The 13,707-nt window shown below is 31.9% G+C and overlaps 1 protein-coding gene across 9 annotated transcripts in view; it reads right to left on the bottom strand.

Annotated features, from left to right (window-relative positions):
- Nucleotides 1–1,450: 1,450 nt before the first annotated feature.
- The window catches only part of CNOT2 (CCR4-NOT transcription complex subunit 2), a 123,275-nt gene continuing 111,018 nt past the window's right edge, over nucleotides 1,451–13,707 (bottom strand). For all 9 annotated transcript variants that reach the window (XM_004752442.3, XM_004752441.3, XM_045073084.1 and 6 more), the window contains 5 exons: nucleotides 13,316–13,377; nucleotides 13,177–13,226; nucleotides 10,965–11,065; nucleotides 8,789–8,933; nucleotides 1,451–2,606 (listed from right to left, as the gene is read on the bottom strand). In XM_004752442.3, the coding sequence (XP_004752499.1) occupies nucleotides 2,520–2,606; nucleotides 8,789–8,933; nucleotides 10,965–11,065; nucleotides 13,177–13,226; nucleotides 13,316–13,377 (445 nt within the window). In that variant the 3' untranslated portion in view covers nucleotides 1,451–2,519. The remainder of the gene's footprint in view (nucleotides 2,607–8,788; nucleotides 8,934–10,964; nucleotides 11,066–13,176; nucleotides 13,227–13,315; nucleotides 13,378–13,707) is intronic.

Genomic DNA, 13,707 nt, shown 5'->3' with positions numbered 1-13,707 from the left:
ATCTATGTCACTAGTTATATAGGGAAAATTTAACAGAATTAAAGCTAAGAAAGAAAATGTGAAATATTAGTTCAGGTCAACTTCTGTACATGTATAACCACAAGTTATAAAACCAAAGAATATAACAGTGTGTTATATTAAAGAGTTTAATATAGTACTTTGAAGATTTCAAATAGACTTTTTAAACTTGGATTTGAAGTCAAGAGCATGGTAATTTCGGATATTAACAAGTTATAAAAAATTGGTTTACATGCAAGAGTTTTCTCATTTTGATGATTCAGGGTAAAAAGAACTTAGAAACTGGAAAAGTGTGCACTTAAAACTTTCTAATGGCCGTTAAAACAAACAATTAGAGTCAAACAACAAAAGACTTTGATATGAGCTATCTTGCTTTTCTTAGTCATTCACAAAAGTACCAGTCATGATCAGGGTGACACTTTATACTGTTAGGTTTATACTCATAAATATAAAGATCCCTTCCCTTTTCTCTTTTAAGTGTTTCTCATGATTATGTTGGAAAAGTTACGCTTTACAAAGTCAATTATTGTGAAAAAATGTAATGTTTTTTTTTAAAGAAAACAGTTTCTAGAATTTGATTCTGGTTTATGTCAAATATGTGAGAGGGGTTTGTGCACAACAATTAAAACTATAATTATATAAGTGCCATCTTTCCTACAGAAGAGATGCTTTGGTTTAAATCTGAAAGGTTAAAAAATCCTGATATTTTTATGTCAGTTTCTCCATATCTCAAAATACATAGAAAAAGGTAAATCTTAATTCATTTCATATTCCTGATACACAAACACAGCAATGTCATAAATGTTTCATTTTCAAACATGATTTGGTAAATGTCAACAAACTTTCACTCTTCATAGAAAAATAGGTTAAAAATGAAAATTTAGAAAATCAAAACTCACTGCCTTTTTTACTCTCTATCTCTAGTGTTTGTAGCTTCAGTCTTCAGACATTTTTAAATACAGTATTTTCCTTTAGATGGAAACGAATCCATCAACTTGTAAATGTGAAATATCCAGGCCAGCACGCTGAAGGTAAAGTCTCTTATCCCTGCTTTTGGCTTACCTTAATTTGTGTATTAATTCTTAAAGCTAAATCTCAAAGGTCTGAAATGTCTCACAGATTTCTCACTAAAGTATTTTGACTGGGTCCCGTAAGTGTTCAGAAAGTTTTATTTCTAATGCAGCCATAATTATTAAAAAAAAAAAAAAGTTTTTGACTTAGTTAATAAAGAAAAATGCATCTGCATTTTTAACCTACAAGTAAAATAATGTATGGCTCCATCAAATTACTTGTCAAAAGCTGAAAAAAAGACTACATTTTAAATTGTTTAGTCACATCATTCAGTTGGATATTTGTAAAACTTGAGGGTTTGGGTCTATTTTTCATGTTGAAGAAATAATTTCACAATTTCAAATCAAAGTCAACACTGCAGTGAGGAGAGCTTTTCTACTTTATTACAAAGAGAAGAAGCCTTTATGTGGTCAGAAAATACAAGATTGATCTTTTTTTCTCTTCCTATGAAACGCTGCTGTTCAAACAGCCAGAGTGAATTGTCTCAGTTCACTTCTTTAAGTCCCATCACATTCACTTGGGTATGGATGTCCTTGGCTGCTGAAAATCTGGCCCTTTAGTGCACAGGGCGACAAAGTCCCCTGACCAGCAGTTCCAGAATGTCCCATTTTCATATATTGCATCCATGCACACCTCCTAAAAATGAGGTACAGCAGGGCAAACATTTTCCAAAATAGATGTCATATATATAATATATACACATTCGTACATACATACCTTTATTCATGTGATGTCCAAAAATTTAAAAAAAATGTACACATTTATTACAAAATCGTAACAAAGACTGGACAGTGTTTTGCTCATTCTGGAAAGATGAAGCTCAGTAATAACACAACCCTGGAAACCATCCAGAGATTGTGGCAATATCTTTCTTCTAAACAGTCAGATATTCTTGCATTAAGCTTGGCGAAACTGCCTTTCAAAAACAGAAGGGGAAGTAAAATGAAGGAAGCAGACCTTGCTCATCTTTCCAAATGAAATACGAGAAGGATCTTCACATAAAAAATGCACAAACATTTGTTATTTTATTACCAATAGTGCTACAATGAACAATGCAAATTTTGTGGTCTAATTTTGTTGAGTCTTTTGTGGGTTTTCTTTTTTTACATTTTAGAAACTAAATGGTAAACTTCTGTCAGTGTGTACTTGCTTGTCTTTACAGACTCAAGTCTGTCTGCTGGCAAAAAAAAGAAAATAAATGAAAAAAAAAAAATTCAGACCCTGCTCAAACTAGAGAAAAACAAATTACAAATTTAGTTGTTGGGCAGCACATAATTAGTAAGGCAGGACCTCAAATGGTGACCCTTTGCATAAGCCAATTGCCAGATCCTCAAGGAATTAAAACCAGGGTGCCTGAGCCACATCAGTTCTGCAGTTATGTTGAGTATTGTGCTGAGACAGCCATACCCCAAGAAAAGGGAAGTCTTTTTTTAGAAGGCTTGCTGAGCAGGGTTGTAGTTGAAGGTGGATGGCAGGTGAGGCCGTTCTTCTAATTTGTCATATTCCAGATGAAACTCCTATAAAACCAAATTTAAGAATTTAGATGATTTCCATTCCCTCAGATCTCAGATTTTTGTCAAAATATATTTTACTAGGTAAACAAAATACCTACATGTATGAGAATGAACAGACACAGATGTACCAACTCTTTTTTACCCCTCTAAAATACAGCTTGAAGAAAAGTAATGTGCTGCCGTTTCTGCTAAGTGACTTTCTGTGTAGAAGTCAGAGACTACTCATGAACATTTATTTTATAACCACTGAAACCATGCATTTTTTTGCTCAAAAGTAGAAGTCTGAGCAGCAATTACTGTACCATCAGTAAAAAGCACGGAACATTGCAGGATATTTAAAATAAAGGCAACCTTCAATGATGTAAAAAAAAAAAATTTTTTTACTTTTTTCTAAAAAAAAAAAAAAATTTTTACTTTTTTCTCAAAAAAAAAAAATTTTTTTTTCCAACTTGTAATTATTACACCTACTTTTTAAAAAAAGCAAACACATAAAGTTATCCTAACCTTACAATTCACTTCTCTCTCGACTTCCCACTTCAAACCCAAACACTGAAAAGATGTAAATGCCACTCAAAACTAAATAGTGGTTTTGTTGTATGCACATCTTAACACAAACTACTTAGCTCATTTTAATTGAACTTTCAAAATACATGAACTTCATGAGAGTTTTAAAGTTTGAGAATGAAGTAATTTCTTTATACTTCCTATGATCAAGACAGAGAAGAAAATTTTGTATATTAAAAAAAAAACAAAAAAAGTACCTTTGCAAATCCAAAATGCAAAAGGTTCTAAAATCACTAATTCTATAATATGAATTCAGTAACAGCACAAACTAAATTCCATTTAAGACATTATGAACCTTTATTTATACTATGTATTAAAGAAAGCCAACAAGTAGTTAACACTATGGGTTAACATATCTTACCATACATTCCCATTATTAAATTAAAATGAAAACCTATGTTGTAATGATTGAACTCTGAGATATAAAACCAAGTATTTAAATTTAAGAATATTACATTAACAACTGAAAATCTAGTATGTGCCCAAACTAGAGAAACAGCTAATTTTAATCTTTCTGATTGTATATTTCTGTAAATATCATTATCTTCATTGTGCACCTGAAGAAATGAGGTTCCCAAGTAACCTGCCCAAATCATATAAGTGGCAGATCTAGGATTAGGATTCAGACCTATGTAGCACCAAAGCCCATGACCACCTAGAGTTAACACATTATTTTTAATAGTGTTAGCACAAGATCTAAATAAATTCACTTCATTACAACCCTTACGCAGAAATGTTGAAAAAATTCAGTTCACTGACAAATGTTCTTAAAGAAGGGACAGTGTAATGTCTTTAATCTACAAAGGGCACATAGGTTATTTGCTTATCATTAAAACTAGCAAACTCCAGAATCACCATCGTTCCCTCCCACCCCCCCAATGCACCGTGTAGACACCACTCTCTTTCTCCCTACCCCTAAGTTTTAAAAGCAATTTATTGCCTGGCTAAAGAAGAATATCAATATGAGTAAAGAAAGAATCTTCTTCTTATATCACTCTTTACGAATTAAAACTGGCAAGTTAGTTCCAAAAGATGTGTAGCTGCAGGGTAAAAAATCTGTAACTATAACAAATCACAGGCCCCAATAAATTACGTAAATTTTGTTCAGTTATCCTGTCCTTGTCATTGTACAGAGGTGAACTACACAGTATTATTAGAAATTAAACTAGAGTAACTTCATCAGTGCACATATTTTTCTCCCTACATATTAAAAGAAAAAGATCAGTTTTAAACCTAGGGAACATAATACATTTTTTAATGTAATTTAAAAACTCATATATCAGAGATTCAGAAATTAAGTAAGTCAAAATTTTGTCTTCCTTCTTCTTACATCTTTGTTTTAGTCTTCTGTTTATTTTTATTTTTCTTAAAATACATAAATTTACAGTATATACTGGTATCTCTTTGTACCCTTTGACTGTTGGTAACATCTCTTTTACACATCTGTTTTCTGTACACACAACACACATGCACACCTCTTTATATAACCAGTAGGTACAAAAATAGGCCTGTTTTTGTATACCACTACATACTGCCTATAATACAGTGCCATGCCCCTAGCAGGTTTGTAATTAATGGCTGATGAATTAATAAACACCAGTTTCTTTCATTTAAGAACAAAACATTAAAATTTAATGATTTAAAAGGTTATAAAGTATTTTAGACACTTTTTATAGACAACTTTTAAAGTTATTTTTCTGTTAATCAAACTAGGCTACATATTCTCAAAAGTTCACTGTAAGCAGAACTGTACTGTACATGTACCGGATTCAGATAATCAAATGAAATTACTACAAAAGCATTAATGTAATCACTGATCAAATGACACAGAGAAACATATACTGCAGGAATATTTTCTCTAATTCTCAAAAACGTCAGCTTTCTCTTACCTAAGATAAATCCTTCAATTTTAGGAAGTTTCAAACTATCTTACGTATACTTATTAGACATAATTTTTTGCTACTTTGATGAAAAGTACGTATTACTGATTAAAGTATAGGTATACTAATAGTAATGTGTACCAGTGAAATTAATGAAAAAAAATCACATTTATATCAGGCTCTGTTATTATAAAAAATTTTAAGCATTAGAAATCCCTAGTCAGTGTTGGATCTACAAGGTGAAGTCAGGCTAAAGTAATTCAATTTTTAAGTCTTTAGTCTGAGAAAGCTACTGATCGTATGGCAAGCCTCCATCACCTGAAAATTCTGTGGACAAAATTATTTTTAAAATTCTACTCATTAAGAATATACACAATCTGGGGGTGCCTGGGCGGCTCAGACATTGGGTGTTTGTCTGCTTTCAGCTTGGGTCATGATTCTGGGGTCCTGGGACCGAGCCCCACATCAGGCTCTCCACTCAGCAGGAGGCCTGCTTCTCCCTCTCCCACTCCCTTCTGCTTGTTGTGTTCCCTCTCTCACACACTCGCTCTGTCAAATAAGTAAATAAAATCTTTTAAAAAGTTAAAAAAAATATATATATATATAATCTGAATGATCACTATTTTTAAATTAGTGAGATAGTGAGTAATTCTAGTTAAATTACAAAGGCTAGACCACATAGCCTGCTGACAAGTCCAGATTATTTAAAAGGGGAAAAAAAGATACAGTTCAAAATTCTTACGTATACATTACTGACATACAATAAATACTTTAATGGGCTGGATCCTAGAACTCAGTTACAGAATTTTCAGGGCTAAAAAATACTTATGATTTAAATCATCAAATTTCATAATAACGATTTTTCAAATCTCTGAAAATATTAAGTAATCTGCAAAAAAGAAAGAACTTCATATAAGACATTGTGAGATGGAGGTCTGACAAAAGTCTAGATCAGGTCAATACTTTCCAAAGACAACATGATATTATCAAGCTATTACTTGTAATACTAATTCAGACTGCAGGCTTCTTACAATGAGCTGAAGCTATTTACCTGTGAGTAAGAAACCACACCCACTTTATAGGGTGGGGACATTGAGGTTAACTTGGGACATGGCATTTTAAGGGCTTTTCTGTAGTTTGATAAACTGTTAATACATTTTAAATGGAACTAAAGGTCTTAATTCCTAAACAATTTAAGAAAACACTGAGAACATCTTTAAAACAAACAAAAACCAGAAGCCATTGTGAAAAGTTTATTCTGAGGATACAACTTAAAAGTTTTAAGTTCATGAATCTATTTTAATATAACAAAAGTGAACTATGTGTAATACTTAGTAGAAACCAGTAATTCTGCTTGCTTTCATCATTGTGAAAATAATTTTGATGAAAAGTGTCAGTGCCAGTGGCAAGCAATTACCTCAAAAGAGATTTCTTAAAGAAACAGTTTAATGATATTTCTCAAATTTTACTTTCCAACTTCAGAGCTAAAAATTATAAAGGTAAAGGTTAAGACAAAGCTCAACTGTACAGGAGATCAGATAAATTTGGGTAAAATTACTTTATATATGCACACTACATATTTATACACACACACACACTTTTCTTTAAAATGACATGTGTGTGAGTGGGGAATTGCTTTTGATGGGAAAGTAAAGGGGCCTACTAATGTTTAAGTTGCTTCTGAATATTTAACTTTGTGGGAAGAAAGTAGTATTAGAAACGGACCTTTTCACATAAGAAAATCTGTCATTTATACTGAACTATAATTTAACTAAAACAATACATCAATCTACTACAAACATCCATCCTTTTTGCATATAGAAGTTTGGAATAACACAATGATATTGAGCAAAAAAGCTTCCAATAGAATAAAGAAAACTTCATTTATTTACTAAAAGACTCTTTTCCCCCTCCAAAGATCATTTTTCTCTCCGGTACAATCAACTGTTCTTGAAGTATGGCTCAAAGACCAGAAAAATCATTGGCATCACTTAGGAAATTGTCAGAAATGCAAACCTTCAGGCCCCATGCATAGACTTCTTAAATCAGAAACAATGGAGGTATGGCTCAGCAACTTATGTTTTTAATAAGGCTGCCAGGTAATTCTGGTGCAAGTTAAGTTTGAGAACCACTGACCTGACCTAACAACAGTTATAGTTTTTCCATCTTTGAAGAAGAGTAGTAGTAAGCTGTAAGAATGCGGAAACAGCAACAAACTACAACTACTCCCATGTATCAAATACCCAATATATGAGAAACATTGTACTCAGTGTGTGTGTGTATATGTGTGTGTGTGTGTGTAAAATCTCATTTAATCCTCACGACAATCTAGAAGCAAATATGATTTTGATTTAAAAGATAAGGAAGCAGGCATGGAAAAGAAACATGCACAAGGGCAAAGCGTAAATAGCTGAAACAGCAGTTAAATTCAAATCTATGATGTAAAGGCTATCACTTTCTACCACACTATACTTCTTAACAGGTAACATATACAATGCCTCTTGTACTATTTGAAATGAATGTGATTATTTCTACTTAAAAGGTCAGATCATGGATCTGCCTTCTGAAATTAAGATATGCATATTAATTATAAATGTTATAAAGTAGCTCAAATACAGTATGGTGGTCTATAAACTTGGTCTGAGAAGTAATGACATTTACCACTGACAAACACCCAAAAGTAAAAATAAAAAAAAAAAAGATTTAACCTCTTGTATGTGTCTTGTCTGGTGTTTTTTTACTTGGGCACAACTTTTCCTATTTTCTTCTTTAAGGTTTGTATTAAATTTTCTTGTGATGTAAAACATTTTTGTGATAAAGATCTGGTAAGCATTTTACGTTATCTCGTTAAAATGTTGTACCTTCTTATTAATTTGGTAAAGTTGATTCAAAAGATAAAAAAGCCCAAACCAACAACTAAAGAATTATCCAATGGACTGTCAAGAAATGTTTTTCTTCTGTTTAAATTTTTTGAGAACACTTCAGTTTTTAAACCTAAGAATCCTCAAGGGAAACAAGAAATTTGGGGAGTTATGAAATCAGATGTTGGTTAATACTCTCTACTACTAGGTAGACTAAATTTATACATAAGAACTACATACAAACGTGAAATACGCTATGACACTAATGAAAATTTTGCACATGGGACAGTTAAATAGGTGGTTTTGTGAGGAAAAGTTGCAAAACAAAACGTAACAACCAACTTTTCCCACAGCCCTCTTCCCTCCAATACTCAGCATACTAGTCCTAGGAACAATCATGGTTAATGCTTACAATTTTCTTTCTTTTGTTTTCATTCGCAAACAAAAACTCAAGCATCTTTCCTGCAATGAGTGCAAGTGTTTTAAAAAGCCTATTATCTGTTTATATACCAGTTTTAGGAAAATCTTCTACTTGCTTAAAGTAGTAAGAATACATGACTGGGATTGCAAGAGGGTGATCTTTATTTTACAACTGAGTAGACACAAAAATATTTCAATTGTTACCAAGGCTTGTGAAAAATTACAAAATTTCTTACCAAGTTCAATCATTTTCCTAACTATGGGTGAAATGAGATGTTTCCGGATACTCTCCTAGAATTTAAATCAAGCCAAGGAGGTGAAGACAAAAAAACTTATTTAGCAAGTATCTGGCACATTATTGGAATTGATGTATTGGTACATATAAACAGATAAAAGAGGATACTTCTTTTTAAAATCTAGATTTATACATTTACACATTTGCACATGGAAAAAAATATACCTTAGCTACTTTCCTCCAGTTAAGACAGTCAAAGAAGTAATATGTTCCCCTCTCATATGTATTGGTTTTCATTGTTGGCTCCATGCCTGGTGCCCTGGTAATCCATACTCGTTCTTCTTTGTGGTATCTCCAATCACGGTTAAAACTTCAATTTTTAAGAGAAAAAGACAATTAATTTTTTCCTGTGGCTCACATCCAACATTTCCTACATTTTGTAAAAATTTTTCTCAGAAAATAATTATACAGAAAATACATAAATATGGATGATTCTTTACCCTTTGTTATTAAATATAACCTTAGTGAAATAGAGGAAAAGAATTCCTTAATTTTCCAAAAACCACACTCATTAATTAATATACACATCTTTATTTAACTGAAGAGACTTTTTTATGCAAACATTAATGAGATCTTAAAAGCTCTATGAGCAGTGTGTGAAAAACTTAGGCAGACCAAATAAAGATACACTGTGTTCCAGAAACTTCACTCCTTTTTCGTTCTTCTTAACATTCAATAGAAATTGAGATATCTATTAAAACAAACAAAACCCCCAGCTATTTGTATTATTTTCTAAGGAACAAAATACAGTATTTTTATCTACTTAAATTCACATAATTTTTAAACTATGCTGAAAATAGAATATCCACTTAAAAAATTCTTAATGAATGTATTACTTTTTTTATTCAAATCTCACTGATCTTAAATTTTCAAAAGCCAAAATGATATCCATTAGAATTCATGCAAGAATCAATAAGGATTTAATATCACTTGTAAACTGGGGAAGTAACATCCAAAGGAGGTAGAAGTACCAGAAAAAACATCTCTGGTAGAATAAACCTCCATGTAAACAAATTCTTTCCTACTAATAAGTGAGATCGTTTTTAGACATAAGATATGAGACAGAACTGCCAGTAATGGATAGGTGAATGACTAAATGAATTTATTTACTTATGAATAAATTAAAAAGAACAGGTAACAGTTGCTATGTTACAAAAAATGAGGGGAAAACATGGGAGAAAACAAATTCTCAATAGAGAAATAAAAAAACAATTTATTATCAACATAGTGAATTTTACATTTTTAAGTATCTGATCCAAGGTCATTTATAGAAATATTAGGAATATTATAAAATACTTAAAATCTGTAAAAATTAGGTCTCTATATCATAATTTTCTTTTTGTAAGCTCTAGGCCCAACATAGGGCTTAACCTCACAACCCCAAGATCAAGAGTCACATGCTCTACCAACTGAGCCATATGGGAGTCCCACAATATTATAAAATTTTAATAGCAATTTATTCTAGTAAACATGATTAATAGAATAATCTATTGGTAACAAAATATACTACCAATTATATATGAGAAAGGACACAAAAATTTTTATTCTTAGAGCATCAGGTAAAAACAGAAATGCTCAAGAAAAAACATTCCATGGACCAACTTCTTTTTTTTTTTTTTTTTTTTTTTTTTTTTTTTAAATATTTTATTTATTTATTTGACAGAGAGAGATCACAAGTAGGCAGAGAGGCAGGCAGAGAGAGAGAGAGGGAAGCAGGCTACCTGCTGAGCAGAGAGCCTGATGCGGGACTCGATCCCAGGACCCTGAGATCATGACCTGAGCCGAAGGCAGCGGCTTTACCCACTGAGCCACCCAGGTGCCCCATGGACCAACTTCTTAACACTAATTTATTTAAGTTGGCCAACAGGCTTCTGATAATGAATGTGGACTTCATCAATACTTCAAAACACACAAGATGTATGCAGTGCTTTGCCCATATAATACTCAACAGATGTTCATTAATGATGAAATTCACTATCATTAATATATGTGTTTCCACAAAAAGATGAGCCACAGTTATGAACCATATCTTATACTTCACATATTTATAAAAAATATTCATAAAAATTAGATTCACCAAATTCATGAATCAATTCTGTCTTCTTACAAATTTAGGATTTAAATCTGAAATAACTCTTTTTATACAGTGACCATTAACCATGATAACAAATTTTCAATCTAAATTAATTTTATTAAATGTAAAAACAGATTTTTTCTTGATGGAAATATTTTCACTTTAAAAACAAAAGACAGAAACCATAACTATCATTTAAAAGAAAAGCTTTCAGAATAAACAAGATCCACTATAATACAAAAGTGTTTAAAAATACTTTGAACATACAGCTCTACTGCAGCTAAAAGTTGTAATACGTCTCCTCCATTCATGTAATAGAGATAGAAGAGCAGGTCTTCTCCGTATCGGCCAAGTTTTATTGCAGCCAGCTGGAAAAGAGAAATCAATTATTCTGAAGTGTAAAATAAGTTTGAAAATCCTAACATATTGCTACCACTTAAGTAAAAATAAAAAGATAAACAGAAACTCTTTTCTTTATAGCAGATCACCATTATTACGTGATTTTGCAGGTAGTTACAATTTTAAGGGAGAGTTTTACCATTTAACTGAAGTAATTTAACAATTATTTCTGGTACCTCTACTTTATGTACTAATAGGATAAAAGGCTATATAAAAACTTCTAACCAAGACCAAATGCTGTTTTACTAGAGGGCTTATTAATACCCAACATGGTAATAATAGTGGAAACAATGCTCAGAGATGTAGGACTTCTATTCAAGATCCAGTTCCATTATTTACAAATATAATCATATCTAAGTTATTTAATGCTATGAACTTCCATACAAAATGCAGAAATGAGACCTATTACATTATTAAGAATGTAAATGAAATGGATAAAGTGTCTATATATGAATGTACCTTAAAGAATGTCTGATCACATAGAAAACTTGTATGAAATGTTAGCTGAATCTACACTGGACAGCAACTCACAAATCAGTAGGTTATGCATTTTACCAAATCACAGATGGTAAACACAAAAATCATAAAGGGATTCTCTTTATTTTGTTTAAATGGATGATTAAAAGATGACTGCCTTACATCCTTCCACAAAGCAGAAACATTAACCGCCAATCAAAATAGAAAACATCAAGTTGAACATTATCGAAATCTTGTATTAGGAAAAACCTTTATTTAAAAGCTAAGCAAGGGACGCCTGGGTGGCTCAGCGGGGTAAAGCCTCTGACTTCAGCTCAGGTCATGGTCCCAGGCTCCTGGGATCGAGCCAAGCATCAGGCTCTCACTCAGTGGGGAGCCTGTTTCCTCCTCTGTCTCTGGCCTGCCTCTTTATCTACTTGTGATCTCTGTCAGGTGAATGGATAGAATCTTTAAAAAAAAAAAAAAAAAAAAGCTAACCAAAATGAGCACTTTAATCTCTTCCCCTATTTCTGTATCTAAATGTTTATTTAACTGTTACACAATTGTGGAATATAATTTTTGCCTCCATTTATATCATCCCCATTCAAGCAGCACTTCTGAAGGTGATAAATTCTCCTAAATCAGTATTTCTTAAATTGCCCTAAGAAAAGGTTCTGGAACCCCTAGGTGTTTGGAGCAAAAAAGCCCTATCTATGGTGGAGGTGGCAGAAAAATCACAAAGTCCACAAACAGAAAAAATTAGTTCTATATCACACTTCTTGTCTTCCATTTACTCAAGTATCAAAAGACATATTGAGAAGTATCTCTTTAACTTGCCTGTCCAAAAAATCAACATCCATTTGACCATGCAACTTGAAGGCACAGACAAAGGACACTGTCATTTTGGTATGTATTTTATATATTTATGAAATATTTTAGACTTATACTTAAATATATAATACATTAGACACATATGTATAACATGTAATTTTTACTAAATTATGTCCTTCCTCAAGGCCAAAATCTAGGGACACAATTTCTAACAGAAATGAACACTTAGTTCTTTCCCCTAAACAAAATATTTACCATTTTCTTCTTTAAGAATAAGAAAAAGATTAAAACTGTAATCTGTTAATAGTTACTTTAGAACTAGCATTTTGGGTAATTAAGACATTTTAAAAAGTCAAATGTCAAAGTTTTTAAAGTATATATTTATATGCTGTTCCACTGAAAACACTATATAACATTTGTAAAAAGCATATTTTATTGATAAGAGCATAAAATGAGAATATCAGAAGGAAATTTATCAAATTTTCTAAGACAGTTTATTCTCATCAACCATGGTTATACCATTATTAATAGTAACTCCAAGAAATACTTTACCAGTCCTACCACTGTTTTTAAAACATACTCTTTAAATGTAACCCAGGATCTCATCAAAACAATAAGATAAACAAAAATAGAAATAAAATTGTTTTACATAATTGAATGGACACATATGAAAGCATACCCCTGAAACCACTGCTAATTATTTCAAAAAATTTTATGCCATCTGACCTGAATAACAGTACCTGACAAATAGATACATTCATGCTGACTGAGGAGAATAATAAACTACACTCACCTTATCCCTAATGTGAATGTTCGTTAAGTACTCAGATGGAACATGGAAGTCTGGATAATAAAATGAAAAAAGCCTTATTAACTGATTCTCAGTTAAAAAAATATTTTTAAAAGGTCTGAACACAAATTGATTCTCCTACCTATGTCTTGAGGTCGACAAGGTGAAGATGCCCAGGGTGATGCAAATTTGGGGTAGAGATTTCTGAATAAGAGGGGGAAAAAAACAAACACTCTGAAGTCCAAAGCAGAAAAAATTTCAGATTTTATTTCAGAAAAACAGTGACTTCAAAAGTGAAACGAGCATCTTTACTTCTAATTTCTTTTCATGTGTTTACTATGACTTATACAGAAAAATGAAACAAGTTAACCAGGGGTATGTGTGTGTGTGTGTGTATACATATATATACGCAAAGTGTATAAAGTTATGTATATGTGTGTATATATATATTCATTCATTCACATTTACATGTAACTTCAACTCAGAATGCTTTAAACTGATAAACAGCATGCCCCCAAGTAAAACTACTTTCCC

This window comes from Mustela putorius, unplaced genomic scaffold (assembly GCF_011764305.1).
Source record: "Mustela putorius furo isolate JIRA1106 unplaced genomic scaffold, ASM1176430v1.1 tig00537227_pilon_pilon_pilon, whole genome shotgun sequence".
Classification (NCBI taxonomy): Eukaryota; Metazoa; Chordata; class Mammalia; order Carnivora; family Mustelidae; genus Mustela; species Mustela putorius.
The sequence above is the reverse complement of the archived record's forward strand: the minus strand, read 5'-3'. Positions and strand labels throughout refer to the sequence as shown.